Source organism: Patagioenas fasciata, chromosome 2 (assembly GCF_037038585.1).
Source record: "Patagioenas fasciata isolate bPatFas1 chromosome 2, bPatFas1.hap1, whole genome shotgun sequence".
Classification (NCBI taxonomy): domain Eukaryota; kingdom Metazoa; phylum Chordata; class Aves; order Columbiformes; family Columbidae; genus Patagioenas; species Patagioenas fasciata.
Window position 1 is genome coordinate 107,444,909 of NC_092521.1, and position 21,199 is coordinate 107,466,107.

The following is a 21,199-nucleotide window of genomic DNA, read 5'->3' on the forward strand; positions in this document are numbered from 1 at the left end:
TGCATTCAGAGATAGTGTATTTATATTAAAATCATATATCATGCTGCATAATAAATTCTACGTATTAGGTCCAAAAGCTCAGAACAACTGATTCAGTTAAAGATAGCATTCTGGAACTTCATTGTGAATGTTCTGACGTGAGAAAATTTTCATCAGATCCCTACAAACCCATGTCAGAATTTTCTGTGCATACTATCATATCTGTACATATACATAAACAAGATACATTGTAAAGTATTGCATGTGCTTCAAAAAATGTGTGGGTTATTTTTTTAAAAATACAAAAAGAACAGTATTAATTCACAATTGGAAGGCCTTGCACATGGTCAATTTCAAAATCAAATCTGGAATTCCTGAAAGTCTTCACTGACACTGTGTTTTCTGGAACTAATGAACGTTCCTACCCTTTTCCCAAAGAATAAACACAAATGCATTTAAAATAAAAAGTATGATAGTTAAAAAGCTTTCTGAAAGTAAGAGTGAGGCTGATTCTTCAATAAAAGGACATTCTTAAAAAAGAAAAAAATCGAGCAATCAAGCAATCAGTCAAGATGAATTCCAACGCACACATGCCCTTCCTTGGAAAATTGGTGGAGTGATCTATATAATATTGCCACCTGCTGGCAAAAGGACTGGAATGAGCAACCTTTCAAAAGTTTCTTCATAAATTTCTGGATAGATCCGCACATAGAAAAGGAAGTAAACCAAGTTGCTGGTATGCAAAGCAATTTTGAGTTGTGGCGTTACTAGTCATTCAAGAAAGTGGTATTCATATTTGTATTAGGGACTTTTGAATTTAGCATTTATATTAGGGACTAGGAGGTCTTTTGGCTAATAGGTTGCCTGTCATATTTAAAGAACCATATAAAGATGCAAAATTATTCCATTATTTTGCATTTGCTGCCATCAGCTTCAGACTGTGATGGACTCACGATGCAAAAGAACAGCTCTTGGTAATTGTAGAAGATGCTTCAGAAACTCTAATTCCTGTCAAGGAAGCCCTTAGTGGGAGCCACGTAGGTCAACTGTGCTGGCTTGTTCAAGAGGAAATCCAAATCTGAGGCCTGTTATAATTAATTTGTGCCTTTATTTTGAGAAGGCTGTAGGCATGAGACAGTGGTAGCTCCAGCAGGAACACCAGAAACTCCTCTATCAGTTGGTCAGATCACCCCATAGGTTCTCAGAGTACATGTGCTTGATGCAGCCCTGGAACCAATACCAAAGATGCATGGATTACCTTATCATCATCCTCACATGTCATGACATTGGAGAAAGGGATCTCTGCTTTGAACATCTTACGACAGTGCATGAGTTGAACAAGCAGGTAGCAGACTGTCTTGAACTTCATTCTTTTGGCAGGCTTAATGTCTGAGAGAATCAGTCCAGGAAATATCTGTTGGTCAGAAAAATTATATTTCTAACTGTGTCACCACATTCCCTGGCAGACATTTACACCATCTAGTGGTCAGAACAAAGTAATACTCTAATCAAGAAGTAACACATTTTGATAAACATTGTATATTTGCAGGTGAAGATTACTTCAAATTCTCTAACCTGAGATACAACAAATCTATCGAACAGACAGTATTTAGACACATACATAACATTTTGGGAACTGTTTTCTGTGTAGAAATGTAGACTATAAAAAGCATATTAATGAGGAAATCATAAAAGAGGCAATATTTGTATTTCTTTCACCTTAAAATAAATTCTGGAAAAATACGGGAAAAAAATAAGAAGGAAATCAGCATTTTTATCATTTGATATTAAAAATATAGTTTAAATATTTTTTCTTATTTCCTCATTTTGTTACTTCAGCCACTGATAAACTCATTAAAATCATAAGAGGGTAGCTTTTGCTTTAAAGATACACTTACATACATGCCCTAAAACGAGGATGCAAGGCACTGAGGTTATATCCTACTTCTTATTTCTTCAAAGCAACAAGTGTTGTACTCAAAAGGTTGGGTATATTCTATTACTTTTACCCCAAAGCACCCAGTTCAGCAAGGACAAATATTTTCCTGGTTAACTCTCAAGCATGTGTTTAATTCCTGGTGACTTTGGTAAACCCTTAGGACATGTTCAGATGCTTTCACAGATCAGAATAAGAGTGCTCTTTTATGCTACTGTCAGTATTTATGCCAATCTGGCATGTGGAATGAGTAATGAAGTGTTAATGGGAAATGTGGAAGGACTCCATGCCACTACAGTATGGGAACTGAAGTTTGTAAAATTAGTCTTTTCTGAAACAGCAACAGAAAGAAGCACAGAGGTTTGGTCCTTAGTGTTCCTAGGTACAAAAGACAGACCAAATCACACTCCAAATACTTTATTCAAATGCTCTAGAACCCACAAATGGCACTGAGGATTTGCTGTCCAGTCTTCAGAATACTGTGTTTTACTAGAGCAGTTTGCAACCTTACTTCACTGACCAGGGAATGAAGAAGGAAGTAATCTGGAAGCATTTGTTTAATGCATATTTTCATGGATACCTAAATTTAGAAGGACAGGACAAATGACACTGCTTATATTCTGAATGGCATTGCAGATATTGATTTGCAATGCTGTTTAAAACGTACTCGCATTTTCTGGAGAATTCAGGGTATGTCCTATTGACTGACCAAGACTGTACATTTTTTTTAGCAGCTGGCTGTGTTATAAACATGTGACATGTTTCAAATGTGGAAAGGTGCCTAGGTATGCACATGTGCTTTATTGTGCAATGAAAGGCTGACTGAAGCTAGCTAGCATCACCACTCCTGTACTGCATGGTCATCAGCTGGAATGTAAAAGGACACCAGTGTATATAGTGTATAATAACGTGTATAAGTGACAGCTTAACAAAAATCTCCATGAAGGGATTCCCAATATGAACCCTTTCTTTTGAGGGCTTTCTGACAGAAGACTTACCATTGTATTGCAAGAGCCACAGAGAAGATACTGTACCATGATATTTACATACTAATCATCCTTTAGGTATTCCTGAGGACACCATGTAGATAGTTGCTAGGCTTGAGTATGGCAGATGTGATCAGCTTTTGAGCTACCATTCCCAACAGCTAAAATATACTTTTTGGACAGGTACTCCATGTACAAATTCTCCTAAGGTAGCCATAATTCCTCTAGAAGTACTATGTATTTTATGCAGTTGCCATATCAGCATTTTGACACAAAAAAATGAGCAACTTTCTTGAAACTCCCTGCACTTTTGCATTTTCGTTCATTTATTTTTTAAGACAGAGAGATAAAAAGGGAACCAGAGTGATTAAATAAAATTAGCTTTGCAGAGAAAGAAATCTCCTACAAATATAGATGAAAAGTGAATTTGAATGCAAACAATAAATTTAAAATAATAAAGTAATTTTAATTAAGTAATTTAATTATAAATAATTAAGTAATTTTAGACCTATTGTTTCACTCAGTTTAATTTTTTCCTTCTGTAGCCATCTTTTTTCTTTTATTATTGTTCATATGATAATGTCAAGATGACATCTTTTAATCATGTCAGACAAAATCCAACAATCTCCTATCAAAAATCCTAGTAACATATGGACTATATACATCAAATTGCTTCACTTTAAAAAGTCACGTGAAAGTATTATTAAGATATAACAGAACACATCTCAAGAGTGTATATGAGCAGTTATACTTTTGAAATATTCTAGTTGCTAACAATGATTCACAGGTAAAAGTGAATTTATAAATAAATAAGTAGGTAAGCACATGCAATTCCTATGTATTTCATTTATACAACACAATAAAGCCATCATGAATCTATGTTGTTTGTGCTGTATTGCATAAAGTTCATTTCACGCTAGGGAAAAAAAAAAAACAAATCAGCCACAGGAAAGACACAAGCAGACAAAAACCTGTTGGTTGTTGGTAGAAAGATATGGACCCTAGTATTTTATTTTAACACAGAAGGCAGGTAATCTGCTTTATGCAACAAAGCCAAGCTGACTAAGAGTGAAGGAGGATATTGTACTCCAAATCAAATAATACTGCCTTCTCAAGCAGGAGAGTGATAGAATATTCCTTTATTTTCCTGTTACCCCTTGGTAATAGGACTGCAAGGCAGGAAGTTTAAAATCACATCTGGTTATGCTAGGTGAAACAACAACATATGAAAGTGATGTGATAGCCAGCCTTTCCCACTTTTCTTGCAGCTGCTGTCATGCCAATTAGAACAAATCTCGGATTGCTGAATTTCAGCCTATTTGATCATGAGTCAAAGAAATTAATGATCAACCTTTTGAGCTGTTAAATCTATCTGCAGTTCACAGCAAATTATGTCACAGGTGTGTAGTGTACATAATTGCTCTAGATATTTCTGACAGTTGCAAGCATTTTTACATTTTAAATAATACTTTCCAAAGGATGCTCCTACGCTGTGTTTGCTTATTGAGAGGATTCTTGAACCTTCAGGCTTTTGACTGCGTTTTCCTGAAATCAAAAGACTGACAAGAGTTCTCTTCCTCAACTATTGTTTTAACTTCTCTTTTCAAATACTGCTGGTATTTTGGTTTGGGTATAATTATTTTTTGGACAAAAATAAAACTGAAATTTTATCCACCTGCACTGGAACGTTTAGGGCGTGATTCAACACAGCAAACCAGGCAGGAGACAGAGGACCATTCCTGTTACAAGCATGCGCTCCCTTCCAGCTGGGTAACTAAACAAGGATTCAGAAAAACAACAAAAACCAAACCCCCCAAAATATTACACACATTTACCTGGGATTTTCAGGATGGTCATAGCATTAGTCAGAGATTGCAGATAATAAATCAGGGCTGTCCACGCTACAGAAAGGATTTTCTGAGACTGCTTGGCATGGCTTTGTACGTATGTGGTAACGTAGGAAGAGGGATGTCAGCCTTTACAGACAAACAGCTAATTTCCAAAGGGTGAACAGATGTGATACTCACTTTCATGGACTTTTCATGAATGTCCGTCACTGTGTGCTATTCAAATGGTAGATGCAGATATCACGTGATTTACATTGCCAGAAATAAAAGATTACTAATATAATTGTATACACATTTAGCTGGTGAATAACTCATTAGCACATCAGTAGATATTTTGCAGATGGTGATTAGCAACCTATTGGAAGCTAATTATTGATTGTATTTTATATTTGAGGCATGCTGTCAGATCTATGAGATACTTATGAATATATAGGTATAATTTATAAGTTGTGTCTGTATGATTTTTATAATTTTTATTATGCCCTTTCCTGGAAACAGCTCTGTTGCTCCTGTTACTGTTCTATAGCATTATTGTCCTTGCCTTAGCTCTGGAGCCAGCTGGCAGTGAGTAATAGTGATGGCAGGCCCACTTCTGTAAATTTAAAACACAGTCTAACAAATCTTTCCCCTCACAAAAACTTGACCACTTCTGGCCATTGCTTGGCTATCTGTAAAAGTACCTTTGGAGTTTTGCTTAGCTGTCTGTGCTGGGCTGTTTCTCAGCTGGTGAAATTAATGAGCCTTTTCAAAACTTGAGAAGTACCATCAGAGAGTGAATTGTTGCAAGAAATACAGAGAAGTAAGGCCAAGTACAAAACCATCTGGTTATCACTGAAGTTGTGGCCAAAACTTAGGAGGTGTTATACTGCAGGAGAATCATACTTTCTAGAGAAACCATAGAAGTGAAGAAGACAGTCCAGCTAAGCTCACTACCTCTTGCTGTGCTTCTGGGAGCCAGCTGTGCTAGCTATAAAACTGAGGCAAAGATACTTTGACAATGAAAGAAAAAAGAATTCTGGTGAAAGCCAGATCAAGTCTATTAAGAGCATATCAATTAAATGTTAAGCATACAGTTTGAAAGTCAGAACAGGATTAGTCAGGTAGATTACCAAGGAATCATTACTGGAAAAAGTTATTTAGCTAGGTATGAATTATAAAGTTCTTATAAAGGGCTCTAAGATTAATACAGACTAATATGCACAGTACTTCAAAAAGCCAGGATATTTTGAAACTAAGAGAATGTCCATGTGTCTAAAGCGTAGAATATGGATCTTGTGAATATTTAATGTATTAGAAAGACATCTGTTTTTCTAACTGGGTCAGACCCATTTTAAAAGTCCAAGATGTTCCTGTATGTGATCTGATTTGTGGCTAGTTAAATAAATCAAACTCTTCAAATCTTGTCTCAGTGCAATATTTTGATCACACCACTGTAAGTTCTAGTATAAATATGAAATATCTTGAAGACATAATTAAACTTTATTTAAAGGGGATGTACTGGAATTTTTGAAACTAGAAACTTTCTCAAGACATTATAACATTTTGTATTATAATTAAAAACAAATTTGCACAAGTTTTAAATTACGATAGCCAGCAAAAAAATCTAATTTAATTCAAAAAATTTCTGTATAACTTTGGAAATCAGATGAATTACTTAAATCTATTTAGAAGCTGAATGTTGTCAGTTAGACATGCATAATTATTGCTGAATAATAATCATAATAGACTAATATAATGTCTACCAAAATAAAAACAGCAACAAACCAAAAAAGTATTCCCCTAGTGGTGACTCAGAAGTGCTCTCACACATAGTAGCTTATACACCAAACTAACTGTCGGATAGGATCACAAAATTGTGATTGTTAGCTGATTCAATAAAAGATTAAAAAAATTTTGAATACTTTATAATTTGTTCACATCTAAAATGTAACTTGTCTTCTACTGTTATTCTCGGCTTGGGCAATATTTGTGATGGACGATTTTCCTGTCAGACCAAATACAGAAGAATGTGGGGCATGTATCTTCTAAATAAGTAAATAAAAGTTTTTAAAAAATATAAGTGGGCCTATTTACCTTTCAAATTCAACAGATTCTTGGTCATCTGTTAATCAACATTATTTTTCATTCCTGTTGGCATCATACCTGCTAAAGTAGGTTCATATTAATGTCAGAGATGATGCATGAAGAATAACAAATGTGTCTGCATTTCAGTTACTGAGACTCTGGAGGAAGAAATACAACATTAAACCAGTTGATACCTGAATTGAGCCAAAGAAAGTCCACCTTGTCTGTGCTTCATGAGTAGCTTTCAGTTTCTGTGTGTCTGAAGAGTTAATGACTGAATCGGGGTAGGAGGGGAGAACAGGTATTTATTTTGAAGGTAAATTATACTGTTATGTGTCTCATGGTCCAATAACCAGTATGCAAGTATATGAAGACTGGAGACAGCTGTTATGTACTGTGACAAACAGTGAAGTAACATACTGATTCATCTGTGAGCCCAGTGGAGAAGCCAGTCAATACCAGTAAAATTCATGATGTGTTTCTGTCTGCCTGTCTGGCTGACACGCTGTGGATGCATGCCATAGAGCTAATGTCATTAGCCAAGCTGTAGCACAGCATCTGCCACTTCTACAAATGCATCAGTGACACCCATGGGTAAGACGGCATTTGGTATATGTAGCTGATAACAAACTGATCAGTCATTTCTCAGCAGTCACCAGTAGTTTCTCAGCAATCTTGCAAAGACAAAGAAACGTGCTCACACAGTAGCAGGCTCTCATCCTTGTACATGAAGACATGCATTGACCTGGTTTACTTTAATATGTGAATATCAATCTTCTGTTCCTCAGTCACTGGTTTATGCAGCAGAGTTGACACGACACAGCTTCTATATGTAAGAGCCATATTTATCCCCCTTTCTCTACTTGTCTCTGTAAACAAACCTACCAATAATTTCCTGAAATTCAGCTATTTCTCTTCTCATTATGAAATTAAACCTGATACATAATAACATAGGAAACAAAATTATACATAATGCTGCAGGAATGAAAACAGCAGAAAACCAAGACAAACAAATCTAGTAGCAATAAGCAACACACCTACCTTAATTGAACCCTCCCTTGTGATTTCTTCTTTATTGGGATTGACTAATTTAGAAACTAATTCTGATTTCAAGAAAGCCACCAGAAATACCTCTCACTGATTGCTAAAACAGAATCTAGTCCACTGTTTTTCCATCTGTTTTCTTTCATGCTACCTAAAAACCAATCCAATCATATATATCAGCAGAAGAACAAAATGTGAGCTTGCATGATTTTTGCAGTGGATAAGAACACTTCATCTCTCTAATAACAAAATGCTTTAGAGGAAGTACATAAAAAACATAATTGCAGCAACCTTTCTGGGATAAAACAACAAGAGTTTTCACTCCTAGAATCAAATTCCCCTGGTGACTGGACTCCCAACGTTTCCCTAAAAACTTCTGAGTTATCAAATTCAGGCAAAGAAACTGACTGCAGACATGGAATTCAAGATTACCTGTTTTTTTCTCTGTTTACATTTTTGTCAAGCATCCATTGGTTAACACCCCCAAGCAGGGAGCTTTGACATCACTTCAAAAACTCCTATGTGTTGTTTTCACACTTACTTTCAGAATCGGATAATTTTCCCTATAAAGGTCAAATCCCTCAATGAAGCTTGTTTGGGCAGAGTCTCAGAAGGTAAGGCTGCAAGTATCTGTATCCTGAGTTGTCTGGCTAAGAGCAATAAGGTTTCTGTTGGCCTGTAAACATGTTATGGTGGATAACTTCTAAGATAATCTCCATTTCATGTGGAAAAGTTTGGAACAAATTGTATGTGTTTAAATTATGATTATGGACTCTCAAGGCTCCTACTGAAGTCACAATACATTTTGTAGTAGAACAAAAAGCTGCCCTAAACTCAGTAACTGGTTGAGGATGAACAATGTGACTATTAATAAATCCATTGGGAAACCACTGTTGCTACCGTCACTGCATGCTGAGACTCAAGATATTACCATCACACTGCTGACCCTCTGTTCTTATCCTGAAAATCTGGTTAGAACAAGGAGTCACATTCATCTCCATTAGGGGTGGCTAAATTCTGAGCAACAGCTAAAAAATTAAGTTCCTGTTCAAATATGCTAAAATATTCTCTTACTATATTCTTTCCATACTTTTCATTTTCTGTTCTCCACCAAAAAAAAGAAAAGAGCAGAAAATGTTATTGTCCCTCAATAGCACTGCTGATTTCCTCCTTTTTCCCTAGTACGTCTCCAGGGGTCTGATAAAAGGAAGAAGCTGAAGGTAAGGAGGAGCTTAAGAAAATTTGGAGGGAAGGGCAAGTAGGAAAGGGATGGCCAAAATAACTGCGGGCATCTGAGGTGGCAGAGCAAGCAGGGAAAACATTGAATTTGTCATGAGCAGCTCAAGCTAGAAAAAACATGCATGTTTTGGACAGTGAATATTATTTGTTGCAGTAATCTTAGAAAATTTATGCAGCTCCAGCATAAATACCTGATCTGTGGTTCAGTGGTATATACATTTGAAAGCAGGATGGTTGACTTCAGCGTCTTCCTCTGACCTGGATAAAGGGCTTAAGTTGTACAGCTTGGCAACATGGTGGATTTTCCAGACTTCCATGTGATGTTAGTTCAGTCACTGCTGAATTAATTTCATTAATTTCTCTGCTGTGGGCATGACATGTCTGCAAATTCTACTTTTTCTGTGTCTATTCATTGGGGAATCCTCCAGGTCCAGTAAAGGAGCCACCAGTATCACAAGTTGTTGCAGAAAGTGTTAGGAGAGCATGAGTAAAATGGCATGGGTATTCCCATGGGAAACAAGGAGTAAGGAAAACCAGAAAAAAAATAGCCAACCTGTGAGCATTAACATTCTGAAACACCCTTTTGAAGGGAGAGGGAAGGGAAAAGTGAATTAAATTTTTGGAGGAACATATAATTTCTGGTAGAATAATTACAGAATCTGAATAAAATAACAGTGTTGTTGTTGGTGTTGGTTTTTTTTGGGGGGTGGGGAATAAAGGGAATAAAAGTTTTATTTTTAAACTTCAAAAGTAAATTGATCACCTTCTCTGTATAGTATTCAAGGTTAGCTATTTTAGCATTCCTGTCTCAGTCAAAATCAGAAGATCTAATTTCAAGAGTATTTGAAGAGCTTTTAGAAATAAGAAATACCAGTATTGCCTCTGCTTTTAGAATATCATGGAACAGCTGTTAAACTATGAAAACATATCACAGAATAAGCTAGAATTCGTGGACCTTACCTTCCTACGATGGGATGGCACAATAAAATATGTTTCAATATTATGCTTCTTCAAGAAACTATTTCTTTCATGACCATATCCTGGTTCTACCTCGTAGTCCCCATTTAGGCACTCTAAGGTGGTCTTTGTAATGTGAACTTTCCTGAAGAGAAAAATTGGACATTGTTGTTCAAAGCAAAGATACATTATGACTGAGTTGTTACTGAACTACACTCCTGTGCAGAAGATCATAAAGAGGCCAAATTACATGCAAAATCCTATTTTTGATGTAAAAAAATTTTTTATTTAGTCCTTTCAACTAAATAGAACATTGAAACAATTCTATTACTTGCATTTTCTAAATTTGAGCAGAGTGAACAGAAAGATAACTATTGATTGTCCAAACACCTGCAGATTTGTTGATTTGTAGAAAGTCTGCACATCATCTTCTACACTGTGTGGCTTTCTTAAGCATTTACCTAACTGCCTGCTTAGAAAAGCATCTTGCCGTTTGAAACTTGTGACTTCACATTCCAAATCTCTCTTGTGCGTAAAGGAGAAACTTATTTTTCTGCTCCTCTTCACGTCTCTGACCTGTTTCTTTTTGTCACTCTGTTTCATAGGCAGCTTTCTAATTCAATTTGTTTCGGCAGCATAGCCATCTTTGACACTATTGGTGAGTTTTCTTATCCTGAAAACTTCACATTTTCTCATGAAAGACCCCTTTTATTTGAAATGTCTTCACAGAAGACATCTGAAAATATACAACTGTTTTCTTCTATTAAATACGTCTTCAGACTTTTTTTCATTGGAAAGCCTTAAAGTAATGAACATACAAAATACATTGCCAAAATTGTGTAAGGTGGACATATGTAACAAACAGAAATTCACTCAACCACAAAAATTAAGAGGTTCCATTGTCCCCCTGTTCAGCAAATCATGATCTTGTGAAAAAACAACACAAGATGGTAGGTTCCAGTCCAAATGTGAGTTGCACACAGAAGCACACCCACGTACCTTTGCAAAAGTGCACTGTATGCGTTTAGATTTGGTCCAAGGAGCACTTAGAATTCCAGGATGTGCCCCATGAAATGGCTGTAGGTTTATGTGCTACTGTATCATTTGCACACACATCATCAATATTTGAGTGCATAAGCAGGTATTTTTTCTATAGCACACTGCTAGTATTGGAAATCTTGCCATGTAAAAGGAGTAAGACACACCCCCCAATATGTGTAGAGGTGCAAGGGTAAAAGTTTCATGAAATAATTAGAGAGTTTTACTTTTATAACACAAAATGGTGAAACCCAAGCATTCCTGCATTCCTAGCATTCCCTCATTCCTACTCTTTATATTTGGCAACCTAACCTATTACTAACAAAAATATCAAGGTAATTTAGAGAATTCCACGGGATAGACTGTACAATACATTGCTGTTATCAAACACAACCCTTCTTATCGATAACAATCACACTGCAAATGCCTCAAAGAAGGAAATCAATTCTTCAACCATACAGGTTTCTGTTTCTTTTTCTATGATTCTTTCTCAGACTTACCCAGGCAGTCCTCCAGCTTCCATGACATTAGCTAAAGTCACGTCATTTGACCAGACATCATATTGCCATTTTCGGAGACCCAGGACCCCACAAAGCACCCTGCCTGTATGCAATCCAACTCTCATGTTGAGATCAACCTCTGTGGCTTCTGCAACAGATCTGGGATAGACAGCATTAGAATATTAGTCTTTAGACAATGACATTGCTCTTGATTTTCTTTTTCTTTCCTTCCCCAAAAATGAACGTATATATATATATATATATATATATATATACATGACTGAATAGACAGGATATTTTAAAAATCTCAGATGATATATTGAGGTACTGTTATTTTCCTTCACTAGTTTCAAAGCCCTGGTTGTAATTCCAAGTAAATAATTTTCTTGGTCATATATTAATTACTTTTAAACCAAAATCTCAGTATCTGCAGCACACAGGGTTACAAATATTTTTAAAGAAGTTATTGTCTCATGTATGTGGTCACAGTTTTGATTTCTGATGCTCTTTAAGTTCATAATTTAATTAAACTTTCACCTGAATGAAAACCTACTTGGTTAAAAATTATTTTTTTTTCCCAATTGTCTAAGACTGTCAGTCTTCTTCAGTAAAAATTCTTTAATATTTCATGTTTTCTCTTTTTTCAACTGATATTTTTTCCTGTTGCTACTGCTAGGAAAGTGTTACAACTACTAATAATCACACAGAGTTGTGCTGCACCTTCACAGTACATGCAGCTAAGCATCATTTCCTGTGGTGAAACTGAAAGGGCACAGACATATTTAAGTGCTCTTACACTTTCTGCAAATAGAGAAGGCAAATGGATAAGCAACGACTCCACTCTACTATGTTCTCACTGGTTCAGTTACTCAGTTACAGGAGTATAGGACAAATAAAAGGATAACACCAATAAATCAGTGCAAGAGCAGGAGACAAATAGTGATTAGAAACACTAATATCTTTCCAAAGCTCCTGCAACAGTGGCACAGAAATCACCTGTAACTATGGATTTGTACCTGTAAATTAAAACTAACCTTCAGAGATTTTAATTGTGTAGCTGGAAAAGGAAGAATTAATTGGCAAAGTCATTATTAAAAGCATTTTTTATTTTGGTGCCACAGTAAGTAAGGATTCTTCATTTCTGTGAATGCACGACATGCTATGACTTGCACTCTATGCAATTTATGAATACTGAAAAGGAGCCTTGAAGTCTTACACATTACCTGCAGAGATAACACTGCATAAATTTTTGCAGCTTTTTCTGTTACAGAGACACCTGTCATTCCCCAGTTAAGTTGTAGTCCAAAAGGACATAATATTGGTGAATAAATGAAATTGACTAATCAGCGTAAGACTTGATTTTCATCAGGTTTTTAAATTAAAAGTTTCCAAGGTATTTAATAAAAGAAGACCTTAAACTGAGGCTCTGGCTATAATTTTCACTTGATCTCATTTGACAAATATATTTTTTAGAGTTTCATCCAGCTACACTGGATTTGGCAGAAACATCTTTAGGAAGACTTTTCAACTATTTCAGGAGCAGTCACTTTGTCTCTTGTATCATTGTACTTGTTTAAATACAATTAATGGAAAGGGCATCATAGGTCAAGATGGGGAGTAAGCAGCACAAGATACTTGGCCTCAATATAAGTAAGGAACTCTGCAGCCATGAAGTGCTGAAGTATAAACCATGTCAGCCATCACTAACGTGAGTAACATGGAGACCTCTTTTCTCCCCATAGATGTAGGCATATCACATTTTTCAGTTCTATTTTATGCAACAGCATATAAAGGCTTATGCACAGCTTTCTGAAAGATTAAATATTTCCTTGTCCTATTTCTGCTCACTGCAAGTCAGCTTTCCTTTATTCAGTATCTGTTCTCAGTAAAGCCTCAAAAAAGACTTCAAGGAGTCATAAAAGGACTCCAATGTTACAGGACTTATTGTGTACACTGTCTTCTTGACAAAGCCTTCAGGAAATGAAAATAACTAATAATATAAGTCACCTAATGATAACTTAACCTTTGTATCTTCACCTGTGCATGTGTATTGTGCCATTAACAGCCTGACCTTACACCAAGATCATGCCCTGCAGGCCAAAGCCCTTCAGGATTACACCTTGCTTGCCTGTCTATATTCTCCTGCATAACTAAGTAATGTTAGGTTGGTGCAAAAGTAATTGCAGTTTTGGATCGTCAATTTTAAATCATTATAACTAGTTTCAAATACATCTTCATAAATCAAAATAGGAACCATTACAATCAAGACATTTTTGACATTGAGAAATAAGTTTGTTTATTTCTGTACTGTAAAAATCTGTGCTTCGGGATTTGACGAACTCTTGGAAAGCATCTTCTCCATCCTGTGCATTGTGGAAGCCTTTTCCATGCAAAAAGTTGTTCAGATGCTTGAAGAAGTGGTAGTTGGTTGGCAAGAGGTCAGGTGAATGTGGTGGATGAAAAAAAACTTCATAACCCAATTTGTTCAACTTTTTAAGCATTGGTTGTGCAATGTGTGGTCGGGTACTGTCGTGGAGAAGAATCGAGCCCTTTCTGTTGACCAACGCTAGCTGCAGGTGTTACAATTCTCAGTGCATCTTATTGATTTGCTGAGCAGACTTCTCAGATGTAATGGTTTCGCCAGGATTGAGAAAGCTGTAGCGGATAAGACTGGCAGCAGACCACCAGTGACCATGACCTTTCTTTGGTGCATGTTTGGCTTTGGGAAGTGCTTTGGAGGTTCTTCTCAGTCAAGCCACTGAGCTGGTGGTCACTGGTTGTCATATTAAATTCACTTTTCATCGCACATCACAATCTGATTGAGAAATGGTTTGTTGTTGTTGCGTAGAATAAGAGAAGATGACACTCCAAAATGACAATGCTTTGGATTTTTGGTCAGCTCGAGTCACCCACTTACCAAGCTTTTTCACCTTTCCAATTTGCTTCAAATACTGAATGACTGCAGAATGGTTAATGTTGAGTTCTTCAGCAGCTTCTCATGCAGTTGTAAGAGGATCAGCTTCGATGATTACTCTCAATTGGTTGTCAACTTCCGATGGCCAGCCACTACACTTCTCTTCTTCAAGGCTCTTGTCTCCGTTGCAAACCACCACTGCACTGTACGTTCGTTAGCAGTTCCTGGGACAACTGCATTGTTGATGTTGCAAGTTGTCTCCACTGCTTTATGACCCATTTTGAACTCAAATAAGAGAATTGCTCGAATTTGCTTTTTGTCTAATATAATTTCCATAGTCTTAAGTAAATTTCAAATAAACAGCAAGTAAGAAGTCAGCATCAAAAAAAAAAACAACCACCAAACGAGAAAAGTGCATTCAAATTATGTATAGAATAACTGCATTTGTTTAAGAATGTATTCCAATATCAAATGGCAAATTTCAACTATGTAAAAACCACAATTACTTTTGCACAAACCTAGTAGTGAGTTATCTTCTTTGGAGAACATGCAGGTGCATGAGTTTCTCTGTTCACAAATTAATGTTATATTTTTCAGATTTAAAACAGTACATAAAACCTCTGGCTAAATCTAAGTGGAAATACAGTGGAATTCAAACATTGATAAAGACCACTGTAGACCTTTGACCTTACCTTTTCCCAGCCTGCTTGAGGGGGAAATTTCATCTGCTTTTAGAAATCTGAATAGCAAAATGAGAAGTGAGCAGAGAAATACAACATTGCTGATCAGACTCCTTGTTAAACAAGCTGGACTGTATAATGTACCAACAAAACATAAAGCAGAATCTGAAAACACTTCAAAAGTTTTTCAGAAGTAGTCACTTAGTAAAAAATTCAAATGAGAAAGCATTTCTACATTTTCCCCAGAAACTACAGTGTTTTTCAGGGGTGCTTTCACCACTATTAAATTTGAGTAGGGAAAAAAAGCTCATGAGCAATTCACTAAACTTTTTGAATTTACCTTTAAGATCTGTGTGCCCTTTATGCAGTTAATTTCCATAAATATACCCTACTAAACTATGAAAAATGAGGAATGTTAAGTAACAGATAAAGAATAAAGGCAATTAAGTTTTTTTGTTTGAAAACCTTTTCTGCATGCTTTCACAGTACATTGCTCACCCAGAGCATTGCAGCAGAGAGCTAGGGCAGAGACCCTGAGCTGTGGCAGTTTGATGGCTTCAGTGGTCAAGAGGCTCACTGTAACAGATGTGCAAGCTGACTAAGCTTTCATGAATGGTAGACAGCTATCCCCACTTCCGAAAATGCAGTTGCTGGTTCTCCCAGAATTCAAGGTCAACTCACTCCTGTCAGTCCAAACTTTCCCAGGCCCCAGACCTCCAGAGGACCAGAGTAAAAGCATCAACAGTGTTGACATCAGGAAAGTTAGTGCTTCTGTCTTCTTCCTCAGACAAAAGATCACACTTGACATTTCAGCTGGGCTTCCTCAAACCAGCTGCTGTAGTTTCTCTCCCTTCTTTAGTGCCTTTGGTGAGCCAATGAACAAACCCATAGGAAGGAGACAATTCAAGCATCAACCTCCACAATGCCCCATGGAACCAACCAGCAACACAATGTGCAGATGCAAAATAAGCCCAACTTCCATCTGTTACTGGAGGAGTCATCCATATTAGATGGAATCATCTGTATGGGATAAACTCACCTATGTGACACAAAGAAAAGCTGACAAACCCCATTGTGGTGCCCAGATTTCAAGAAGCACAGGTTCACGGACACTCTTCTTCAGACCTCTTCAAATCCCCCAGGGAATAGAAACATTCAATCCAGGGGTCCAGACAAGACCTTTTCTAAAGTAATCCTCTCCCTCCTCCCCACTGTAATATGTATAGATGAAACGGAAGTAGTCAGCTCCTGTGATCTACAAATGTGCTCCTACTGTACCATGTTATCTGCTAACGTACACATCACTAGTGATATGGCTATTGGTGCACTTCCCTCTGAGTCACTACTAAAATGACATCCTAGTAAGATGTAGTAAGGAATATAATGAAAATGTACCATTTATGTGACAACATGAATGACTACAGGATCCTATTACACTTTTGATAAGTTTGTGAATGTTAACCCAAATATTTTGGTCCAGTCCCAAATCTAGTATTTATATCTTGTTCACCCAGATTCCCTCTTCATTTCCAACTGGAAACATTACAGTTCGCTTCTTGCCCTATGGCATTATTCAATGCATTTAAATAACTCCCTTGTTTCATCCCATTTAATCTCCTACGAGGTTACACTTCTGGACTAAGCCAAAGAACTGTTTAATATAATTCATTTCAGCTGATGAAGTGCTCTGTAAAGAAAGACAAGCTATGGCTAAGAATGTGTAAAATTGCCCCTGTAATACTAGCTTAAACCTGAACTCTAGCCAGTTTATGGGAGAGAGAGAGGGAAGAGCTTGGGCAGCTGGGTAAAACTTTTCTACACGGCAATTAGGTAACAAATATATCTATTTAGAAGGCAAAATACTGTAGTAAATAGAGTGGAACCTTCAAGTGTGGCAAGAAATTTAAGTAAGAAGAAGAACCTGCTCGGCCTAACACATTGTTCAAAACTAAGGTGAGGACAACATCTGCCACATTAGAGTAACATCTGGCACATCAGAGACACTAATGAACATGACCATTTTTATTATATTACTAACAAAAATATGACATTTAAAACTCACCTGATGAAAGCAACATCGGTGGTATCCAATACTTTACTTCCACTTAAATATTGCCATGATGGCTTAAGTGACTCTGAAGCAGAACAAAAACCTGACCTGTACTGACACATTGACAAAAACTCATTGGCAGCAGATTTTTTTTTCAAATAGGAAAAGAATATAACACTATTTGTTTTGTTGGGGTGTTTTTTAGAAAAAAAAATCCTCCCATAGTGGTTCTGGTCTGACTTTAACTGTGTCATTGAAAAAAATACTTTGTAGAAGGCAAATGAAACTCTGAAGATTTTAAATATTTTATAATGTTATTTGAAAATGACCTTGAAGATCTCAATCCAAAAGTAATGAGACAACATTCTCAGATGATATTTATATGCAGCACCATACTCTAGGATAGTTAAGTAACAGTTATATGGAATATGAAGAGCATAGAAAGCATCCATTTATATAGGATCATAGAATCACAGAATAGTTTAGGTTGGGAGGGACCTTCAAAGGTCATCTAGTCCAACCCCAACATGAACTGTGATTCAGCTGATGGATGTCAAAAGTGTGCACCAAGATGTGCTTTTTCCAGGAAATCAAGAAATACAAACTTCTAGTGGCTGATTGCAGGATTTGTGATTTCACTGATTCTAATGTTATAATGAGTTTATATATTTGAGTTCAGGGCCACAAGAATTATCAGATGGATGGAACACCTCTCCTATGAGGACTGGCTGAGAGAACTGGAGTTGTTCAGCCAGAAGAAGAGAAGGTTCTGGGGAGACCTTATTGCAGCTTTTCAGTACTTCCAAGGAGCCATAAGAAAGATGGGGAGAGGCTTTTTAGCAGGGTTTGTTGCAATAAGACAAAGGACTAAAGGACTAAACTAAAAGAGGGGAGATTCAGGCTAGACATGAAGAAGAATTTTTTTACAGTGAGGGTGGGGACACTGGAACAGGTTGCCCAGAGATGTGATAGATGTCCCATCCATGGGGATTCAATAATCACATATGATTCTATAATTCTATGCATAATCATACGAATAGAAGACAAAATATTGCATTCCAACTTCACCGACGTAGGCTCTTCATGTCTCCCTTTCATTTGCTCAACATATTTTCAAACAAATTAATCTGAGGAATCTACCTTCTAACTTTGGTTTCTGTGAAGGAATGAACAGCTTTTTTCCTAATATTCAGCAGAATCTATTTCCTGATTTGGACATTTTTGTGGAGTTGGCACATGCTTCTGTCAACAAAAGAACCTCACCCAGAATCCACCAATAGCTGAACAGGTGATGCTCCGCTTGCAGTAAAAGAAAAAATAGTACTGCCATCCACGGCTAGGGTACTTGGCATGCACCATCTTCCTGTTTCCTAATGTAAGAAGAACAGGTGCATTCATTTCACTAAAATAAACAATATGCATTGAACATGGATCTTACAGTCCTTACTTGCTCTATTAATTCCTCATGGAAAAAAAAAAAATTGGGATTAATTAATTGTGCATATGTACAAAGGATGCAGAATAGGTCTCTAGCCATTCAACAACCCTAAATGAATCTGGCACTCTCTTACAACCTTGTGTCTTCTCCATCTTGCCCTCTCACCATGCTCTGGCCACTGACTATACTAAAGACTTACAATTTATGAATTCTTCAAAAAACAAAATGCTGAAATTGTCAGTTAGTTATCTTCTACTACAAATCTGACTAAACATGTCTAGATAACAGATTATAGTCCATCCACTTGGAATCAGAGTTGCTCGCATTGAAAGGGGCCTCTGGGTCAGAGGAGACCTCCCAGGTCAGAGGAGAATGTTGCCCAGGACTACATCCAGCTGAGTTTTAAATCTCTCCAAAGATGCAAACTCCACAACCTTTCATTGCAAACTCTCCAGTATGGGACCACCTCCACATAAAACAACAACAACGACAACAACAACAACAACAAATTATATTTAAATTGAATTTCTCGTATTTCAGTTTGTACCCATTTCCTCTTGTCCTGACACTGGAAACCACTGAGAAAAGTTTGGCTTTGTCCTTTTTACACCCTCTCATCAGATATTTGTTTGCATTCATAAAATTCTGCCTGAGTTTTCTCTTCTCAAGGCTGAACAGCGCCAGTTCATTCCTTGCTTTTTAATTCAACTCCTTTTTTAAGTTTACATTATCACAACAGCAGCCAAAAAATGATAACATAAAAAGGGAACATGTTTAATTTCTAGTATTAATAAAATTGAAACAGTCAAAAAAGGAGAATTTGGACAGTTATATCACTACCTTATTTGTGTACATGAAACACAGCACAACATTTAAAGATTAATGCTAGATTTAGAAGAGAATGAGAGTTTTCCAGGGATAGTAAAAACAAAAGACTTAGGAAAATGTGTACAAGGCCTGTATATGTAACTATGCTTCCAAAGGCCAAGGCTTCCTAATCAATGGAGTATCCATATACTGCTGGAAGAATGCACATATGTATAGTCTGCAGATTTAGGATATTCTTTCAGGATTTTATAGTATCATTTATTATAATAGATTACAAAGTCTATCTATCAATTTTACAAAGTTTACAATGATGATGAACTTGCATTGAATGACAGGGAGAATATGTATTCATTTGCCCATCTCTTTACACTTTGAGAGATTTTATAAATGAACTTATAAATAAAAACACATGGATTGAGCTAGAAATGACAAGCAGCCTTCAATTGCTTTAAGTACTCTCATTTTTTTCTATGCTTTCAAGTCCTCTGTAAAGAAAGCTCAGTGAATCCAGGGTCAAAGAAAAGTTTAAGGTTGATACCAAACAACAAAAATGTGTGGTCATGTCCATGTTCTCCTAAGGCATTAGCAGGGTTTGAACCACTAGCCATTACTTCCAGAGAGATAAACCTAACTTTCTTGAGCAAAACTTACAGTGAACTCTGTGAGAGCATCAAAATACACTCTTCTATAAAAACCAAGACTCTCCAGAAAAAAAAAAGCATAAATTTGATTTGGAAAAACAACTTCTTTTTTGTATATTTGTGCATAAATACCCTCACATGCAAATGGAAGACATAAAATATAAGATGTGGTAAAAATTTTATTAGGAACAAGAAAGAAGGTGAAATGTTCCAAACAAAAAATGCATAATTTGAACTGTTAAATCTTATGTTTGCTTATTTGATATATTTTTCTTTATTTAATTGTTTACTATTAATTTTTAAATTTAGATTACACTGTGGTTGATTCACCTTCACAGAGAAGGCAGGTCTTCTCTGTATACAATGCAAAACTTAGCAATTAAGTGAGGGGAAGCAGAACCTTGAGTCAACTCCATATTCCCAACAGTCCAGCTGACAACAGAGAGAAAAAATAACTGGCTCACTCTCTCACATTCACGTTTTTCACCTTGGTAAAATAATGATCAATGCAGAGCTCTCAAGCATATAAAAAATATTTTGATCAGCAAAGTGAATTCCACATTACATTTCTGAAAAGCAAAATAAATTCAAGGATTAAACATGACATACAGAAATGACCACCAAAACAACCAACAAGCTATCATTTTGAGAATACAAACACATATACAAAATGCATACATCAGGACTGCCTTTGAGTTTACGTACTGGTGTGCAAAACAAGTGGTGTTTATTGCTGTAAAACAAGAAATTGAACTCCTTTCTTTGTGGCAAATGGCAATACGAATATTTCATTATTTCCCAGTACATTTCTGTTCCCTAGTCAGTACATTTATGTGACTCTGCATACTCATACTTGTGCACTTTTTCCTCACAGTGATTACATGGAGTGGAAAATTGATGTCTAGAATGACCCCTCCTAAAATCAGTATCCTGTGATCTGAATGTAGCAGTGTGAATTGCTAGGTGGGCAGTGCTAGCAGACATTGGTGTTTTTCTGAGAACACACTTCCTGAATGCCACATAGAAGATGTAGTGCTCCTGTCTGGGTTCACTGTGCA

General features: G+C 36.5%; 1 protein-coding gene across 2 annotated transcripts in view; it reads right to left on the minus strand.

Annotated features, from left to right (window-relative positions):
• ADCY1 (adenylate cyclase 1) overlaps window positions 1–21,199 on the minus strand; it is a 152,137-nt gene that overhangs the window by 46,831 nt on the left and 84,107 nt on the right. For both annotated transcript variants that reach the window (XM_065831574.2, XM_071804687.1), the window contains exons 6-8: window positions 11,591–11,749; window positions 10,056–10,197; window positions 1,238–1,393 (exon numbers count right to left, since the gene is read on the minus strand). In XM_065831574.2, coding sequence (XP_065687646.1) covers window positions 1,238–1,393; window positions 10,056–10,197; window positions 11,591–11,749 — 457 coding nt within the window. The remainder of the gene's footprint in view (window positions 1–1,237; window positions 1,394–10,055; window positions 10,198–11,590; window positions 11,750–21,199) is intronic.